This window comes from Accipiter gentilis, unplaced genomic scaffold (genome assembly GCF_929443795.1).
Source record: "Accipiter gentilis unplaced genomic scaffold, bAccGen1.1, whole genome shotgun sequence".
In the NCBI taxonomy this organism is placed as follows: Eukaryota; Metazoa; Chordata; class Aves; order Accipitriformes; family Accipitridae; genus Astur; species Astur gentilis.
In genome coordinates this window covers 559-7,581 of record NW_026060883.1, presented here as the reverse complement: position 1 = coordinate 7,581, position 7,023 = coordinate 559, and the positions used below count along the sequence as shown (strand labels likewise).

The 7,023-nt window shown below is 50.2% G+C and overlaps 1 protein-coding gene and 1 long non-coding RNA gene across 2 annotated transcripts; both read left to right on the top strand.

Moving 5' to 3' along the window:
• The first annotated feature begins 613 nt into the window (after positions 1-613).
• On the top strand, positions 614-3,166 carry LOC126037026 (electroneutral sodium bicarbonate exchanger 1-like). Its single transcript, XM_049797241.1, has 4 exons — positions 614-868; positions 1,588-1,701; positions 2,040-2,201; positions 2,817-3,166. Exons 1-4 carry the CDS (start codon positions 647-649, stop codon positions 2,931-2,933), a joined length of 615 nt encoding a protein of 204 aa, XP_049653198.1. The 5' UTR covers positions 614-646; the 3' UTR covers positions 2,934-3,166.
• A 2,752-nt stretch (positions 3,167-5,918) lies between these two features.
• Positions 5,919-6,744, top strand: LOC126037027 (uncharacterized). The gene is made up of 2 exons (XR_007505458.1): positions 5,919-6,092; positions 6,363-6,744. It is a non-coding gene; the product is annotated as an uncharacterized LOC126037027 (long non-coding RNA).
• The last annotated feature ends 279 nt before the right edge of the window (positions 6,745-7,023 follow it).

Below are 7,023 nucleotides of genomic sequence, written 5' to 3'. Positions count from 1 at the left end.
CATCTAGGCAAATCTTGGGCTTCATCTCTGGTCCTCAGGATGCAAATGGAGTAAAAGTATTCATGTTACCTGTTTCTTCCTGAGGTCAGAGGCACGTAAGAAGGCTGCTGCCTGGCGTCACCCATTCGTGCATGCATGAGCTCCTAGGTGTGCGAACTGCACCCCCAGGAAGGAACGTCTGTAACTGTGGCGTTTGTCATGTCAATTATCTTTTGTCCTCCCATTTTGAGGAGGACTGTGAAGTGAATGTAATGACGCTAGTCCTGTGAATCCTAGTCCTTTTCAGGTTTAAAAATAATATTTAAAAGAATTACTTTTTAGTTAGGAAAGCTGATGAGGTTTTCTTCACAGGGTTGGGAGAGCCTGGCATGTTGTTTTTTGCGGGAAGATGTGAGGACTGAAGCCAGATGCAGTTAAGGAAACACAGTGCTATGAATGCAAGCAACTGATGGAAGAGTGTCACCTGGATGAGTGTTTCTTGTAATGTGTTACTAGCGTATGGTGTCCCCTCACATCTCATTTCTCCGCTGTGTAGTTCCATGTGTCACTTGTTCAGCTGCTGCTGCTCATTAAATATAAATCTCCATTGGCAGGAGCAGTTACAGGGTCGTGGATCTTGGACCAAGATCCTCAAAACCCCCTAGCTATGCGAGGTTTCCCTGCCGCACGTGCACTGCCTTTGTGTCCTGACGCTCTGTTTCTCCAGAAATGTCAGTATTTGCGTGGGGAGTTTCAAGGACCTGCCTGTGGACGCGACGGCCCCTATACCCCTGATGTATTCTTCTGGTGCTGCATCCTCTTCTTCGCCACCTTTGCCCTGTCAAGCTTCTTGAAGAAGTTTAAAACCAGCCGCTACTTTCCAACCAGAGTAAGTAGAAGGAGGTGGCCAGTGTCCATCTCCGCACTCGTTTCCCAAAATGGCTTTCCTGGAGCACTAAGCAGTATTTGCCCTGCCTTGGTCAAGCTGGGAAACGTTGGCCTTGCAGGCCAAGCTCTCCAAGAGCTTGGATGTCCCACACTCATTTCCATGAGTGCAAAATCATCGTAGCGTTTCCCACCTGCCTCGTGACCTGCCCCAGATTGAAGATTTTGGGGGTTTGATTTTTTTTTATTTTTTTTCTTCTCCTCAGGTAGTAGGAAGTCAGGTTTCCCAAAGTTTTGGGGGTTGGGGTTTTCGGTTTGTTTTTTTTCCCCTACCTTCTGCACATTATGTGCTCGAGTGGAAAGTAGATTCGAATGAGGAGCTTCCTTTTGAGGACTAAAGGATGCCTCAGTGCCTTGTTGCCATTGTAGCTGTGAATGTAGCTGTAGTGGCAGACATCTCTTTTCTTAATTTTAATATTATTTTTAGATTTTGACTTAAACCAACCCTTGTTGGCCTAGTTAAGCTTTTTTTTATTGTCTGACCCCAGATCTCACAGGGACAAACACAGCAGCAGTAGCTAAGCAAGGGATCAGGCTGCATGTGCTCAGAGGGGTGGTGGGATTTGGTTAAGCAGCCTTAATGTTGTGGATGTCTGCAACTCTTGCATCTCACCTTAGGGCCCTGTTTGCCATGCCCCTCTCACCTCTGGTTTCTCGCCCCAGGTACGGTCCACAGTGAGCGACTTTGCTGTTTTCCTCACCATCGTCATCATGGTGCTCCTTGACTTTGTGGTTGGGATCCCATCGCCGAAGCTCCAGGTCCCCCATGCGTTCAAGGTAACGGGGTGTTTTGGCACGTGGGGGTGCCACAAGGTGATGCCGGGGCAGGGCAGGGCTGAGTCTGGAGGAGATGCTGGTGGTGTGACCATCTCCTCTTCCACCTCCAAGTGCCTTGCTTCCTCCTGGAAACGAGAAGATGGCCCCAAAACTAGATACCTACAGGGGAAGTATCTAGAGGTGCTTGCAAAGAGGAGACTGGCACTGCTGAAGCCCCCGGGAGAGGGGGACATGAAGCCAGGGCTGGGAGGTGCTCTGACACAAGGAGGGAGGGGAAAATGAAAGCCAGTGGAGTGCCTGGGCTGGGAGACGATGCTGATGTGTGGGCTTTGTTGCAGCCTACCAGAGACGACCGCGGGTGGTTCATCAACCCCATAGGACCCAACCCTTGGTGGACGGTGTTGGCTGCGCTCGTCCCAGCTCTGCTCTGCACCATCTTGATATTCATGGACCAGCAGATCAGTGCCGTTATTGTGAACAGGAAGGAGCACAAGCTGAAGGTAAGGGCCTGCGAGAGATGACCCCAGCCCCTTCTGGGCTGCAGGTCTGGGGAGAAGCTCTTATTCCCGATGCTTTCTGAAGGCATTGGTTTGGGACAAGGTCAGGCTGCGTGGCAGGATGCTCTCCGGGATTAACGATGATGCAGGGAGCAAGTGACAGGGCAGTATAGATGAGCAACCTTTTGGGAGAGCAAATTAATCTTGGAGCAATAGAGAACTGCGTTTTTGTTTTAAAATGGCAGCAGCAGCAGGTGTGGGGAATGAATTGTTTTGATGCGCTGCCAGGGATAACTCAGAGTCACACCTTCCTCGCAAGTGGTAGAATTTTCTTTGTAAGTGGAAAAAATGGTTTGGTGCTTTTGGGTTGTGGGTTGTTTTTTTTTTTTGGAGAAGTATGTATCGCACAAGCTCTGCGTATCCCTTGTGTCTGAACTCCTGCCAAATTTTCATGCCAGGTGCTTGTGCAAATCCTGCATACACCCTTCCTTGTTTCCATTTCTTGTTTTGAATTCTGAAGAAGTTGACTTGTGCTCGAGCAGGGTTTGAGTCTGACTTGCGACGTTATCCTTGCTCTTGTGCTATGGGATGCTCTGTTTCTTGTTTTCCTGCCTGCAGAAAGGATGCGGGTACCACCTGGACCTTTTTGTGGTGGCCGTGATGCTCGGGGTGTGCTCTGTGATGGGGCTGCCCTGGTTTGTGGCTGCGAGACCGTCCTGTCCATCACCCACGTGAATAGCCTCAAAGTAGAGTCTGACTGCTCAGCTCCAGGAGAACAACCCAAGTTTCTGGGGATACGAGAGCAGAGAGTCACTGGCTTGCTGATCTTTGTGCTCATGGGCTGCTCTGTCTTCTTCACTTCTGTGTTAAAGGTGAGAGGAAAATGCAAACCACCCAACAACCGCGAGCTTGTTGGATGTTACAGACAAACAGTCCCTTCTCTGCAGGCCTGAGTAGTTAGTTGTGGAGCGGAGGAGAAGGAGGTGATCCTAACCCTTGGGGCTTGACCCACGGTGGGAATCAGCCTCAGTTAGGCTTTGCAGCCCTTCAGGCCCCCGTTTGGTGTGCTCGAGGCGAGCGAGCAACGCAACTGCTTGAATTTTTGGGTGTCTTTCAGGCCCACCCATGTTTATGGGTTACAGTTGAGCATATTCAGACCAGCACATCTGCTCTGTTTCAAACAGGCAGCCCTTTAGTGGCTGCAATTTGCTCCCCAAATGCCGCGGAGCAGCCGTTCCCAGGAGCTAAACACACTGAGGTCATCCCTGTGGGCTTCCTTGCACGTTCCTCCCACAAAGTAATCTCGTCTCTAGGCTAAAAGGAGGCCTGTGGCCTTTGCCTGTTGCCCCAAGAATAGGCAGAAGTGTTTCTTCTACCGCCAGAGAATGCGGCATAGGGTAGCATGGGTGAAATCACCTATTTTCCTCCAACCTTTCTGGAAAATAGGATTATTCTGAGGAGAGGTAACTCCCAAGTTCAGCCTAAAGCAGAGCCTTAGCTCACTCGTGCGCACAAAATGGCAAAAAAATGGTTAAAATCTGACCCATCTCTAAGCCTGAATGGAAGCTGGAAAGCTTCAAGCAATTTTAGGCAGTGCCTGTGGAAGAGGGTGGTAATACTGAAAATGCAATACAGAAAAAGAAACGATTGCATTCTTTCTTTTTTTTTTCTTCCCCCCCCCCCCAGTTTATACCAATGCCTGTGCTTTATGGCGTCTTTCTCTACATGGGTGTGTCGTTGCTCAGAGGAATTCAGGTACGGACTGTTTTACAGCGTGCAGCATGTCGGCTCCCTGGTATTTTGTCTCCGTAGCAGCAGGGAAAAAAGCAGTGGCATGGGAAAAACTTCTCGCAGAGCAAGCAATGAAACTCTTTTGTGTAAGAAAGAGATTGGTGGAGGCACAGGAGGTAGATAGGGCTGGGAGGACCAGGCAAGTTCAGCGCTCTCTGTTGCAGGGTTTAGGGCAGGTCAGTGTTTGGTTACGTGAAAAGCGGGGGAATTCAGTGCAAAGGGAAGGCAGTTTCTACCACTGGTGGAAATCCTCGCTGGGGGGATTCAGTGGGCCGAGAAATGCTAATAATGGAATGGCATGGAATAGTTGCCGTTTGGTGGACAGCTCTCAGGGGCAAGCCGGTTGCTAGATGGAACGAAGGGAAAATGGGTGCTGCTCCCAGGAGGAACGCGGTGGGATCCAGGAGTTCTGACGGCAAGCGAGATGCTGCAAAGTGCCTCCACGTCTCGAGAGGGCCAGCAACTTGCCGCAGTCCCAAGGTGGCAACCTTTCCCTTTTATTTTGCAGTTCTTTGATCACTTGAAGCTGTTTTGGATGCCAGCGAAACACCAGCCGGATTTCATCTAACTGCAGCACGTGCCCTTGCGAAAGGTTCATTTCTTCACGGCGATCCAGCTGACCTGCCTCGTCCTGCTCTGGACCATCAAGGTGTCCCGTGCCGCCATCATCTTTCCCATGATGGTAAGAGCTGCCACCGCTCGGCAGCGGGGTGTTTGCAGCGTTGGAGTGAGAGGTGGCATCGTCTCTGAGCTCACCGCATCTTCCCTCTTATTCGTGAAGGTTTTGGCTCTCGTCTTTGTCCGGAAAGCGATGGATTTCTGCTTCTCAAAGTGAGAGCTCAGCTTTCTGGATGACCTTATGCCAGAAAGGAAGAAGAAGTTGGACGATGCCAGAAATGAGCCGGAGAAGAAGAGGTAAGGCTTGCTGTGTCCTCGGGGCTGGACATCTCCGTGTGTCTGTGAGATTGCCTGTTTCTCTTACAGCTTGTCTGGAAACGTTGGGGGAAGATCAGCACTCAATCGAAATAGATCCCAATAGCCTGTAACTTTTGTAACCTTTGTTTCCTCAAGTAGCAGTGAGCTGAACGCTTGAATACAGGTGTAATTTTTAAAACGAGTCGTTTTTCACAAAGGTCATTATCATTATGATGATTATTATTAGATGCTGCTGCTGCTGCTGCTGCTGCTGGCAAGACTTGCTCATAATCGTGTTTTGAACACACAACCCCCCTGCCCCGAAATCTTTGGAGTGAACGGTTTCTCCCCTGCTGCACTAATACCTATAGCTGCCAAGGGGCAGAAGGGAAGGGCAGACTGCTAAGTTTGTGCTGGGCATTCAGCTTATCTCCACTTTGATCAAAGACAGAGAACGTGATTTGTCCCTTTTTTACATCAGGAGTCCAGGAGCGTGATGGAAGCTGCTGCTGCTGCAAGTTCAGTTCAGCTGAACGTGGGGAAGACCAGTGACGTGGATATCCCAAAGCAAAGCAGTGACGGGTAAAGCCCCGGCAAGATTAGCTTGAAGGTGTTTGGCAGAGTTTTCTCCACTTGCCTCTTTGTGGGGCATCCCACAGAAACCAGCAGGCAGCTTGGTGGGAAAATAAAATTTGGGGGCAGGGCTGCAGGAGGCAATTGCAGGGCTCTGACCGCAAGCAGAGTGGCTGCAGCACTCGCGTTTGACCCCCAAACCTTGCCTCATCAGTGCCTTTACGGTAGCTGGAGATCCTCATACTTACACATGAGGAGTTGCAGGCGTGATCTGTACCAGCAGTGGCTTAGGAACCCGGACCGGGGCTAAGCCCCAGCAAGAGCCTTTGCACAGAGCTGTTGCTCTGCAGCTCCCCGGCTTGCCTCCCAAAACTCCTCATCCAGCAAAACCTCCCACGCTTATGCAGAGCTTTGATTCTCGGGGCTCCGCTGTTCCTCTTGCTGATGCTAATGCCCTTGGTGGCATCAGTTCCCATAATCACGGATTGCTATGTAAAATATTTATTGCAGGACTGATCCTTCTGAGATTGTTATCCTGGATGAAATGTCACAAATGACCGTATGGAAGGCTCTCACTTTGAAGACAGAAACCCTTTGAATCCAGGGAGGAAGAAGGTAAAGGATTGCACGTGAACATGACCGTGCTCCTCTGCAAGCTACGGCGCACACCTACGCTTTTCCCACGCTTTGGCCGGCAAGGCTGAGCAAACGGCCTGTCCCTGGGAACAGGCAGGGAGGACCGTGGCATGCAAACCAGCTCCTCTCTGCTGGGGTGGTCCCCCGAACAGGGCAACGTCAGCAGCTGCTGGCAGGTCTTCCACTGATGATGCTCTCCCTCTTTTTCTCTTCCCTTCGCCTTTCCCCACTCCCGCTTTTCACGTTTAGGAATCTTGACTTTGAAGGAGAGGAGTGAGAGCGTGACTCAGGGATGTGCCAACGCAGACAGAGGGAGAAAGCGCTTTGTTTCAGTTGGAGGATTCCCATTAAAGCCATGCAGATGTTTTCAGTTATCCTTGGTGTGCTTCAGGCATTCAGTATCTCTAGACCAGCAAGCTGAGGGGAACGTCACAGTCACGGGGAGTTTGGTGGTGTTAAGTCTGTGTGCGTACGTGCGTGTGGGGGTGTGGGTTTGTAGTGGTAGAGGGACTGCTACTGCTTTATCATTCAGTGCTCTTCATTTAATACCCAATTCCTCCTCTTTTTTTTTTTCCTCTTTTTTCCAAATGTAAACTGGGAATGTCCAAAATAAATTTTCTGTTATATTTGATGCATTCTCCACTTTCTTCTTGATCACGACTGGGTTTTTGGTCTGGTTTGGGGTCCTGGCTTTAATTCACTCTTATGTCTCTTACTGGTACGGGAGGGATGCCCTCTGTGGCAGGGCAGCATAGAAAGCATCCAAGCAGTTGGCCTAAGGTGAAAGAAAAGCATTTGCTCCCTGCGCTCCAGTTTTACCTCTCTTGGTTGGTTTGGTTTGGGGTTTGTGTTTTTTCGCTTTGGCTCTGCCATCAGCCTGGGAGCTGCAAAATGCAGAACTGCCACCTTC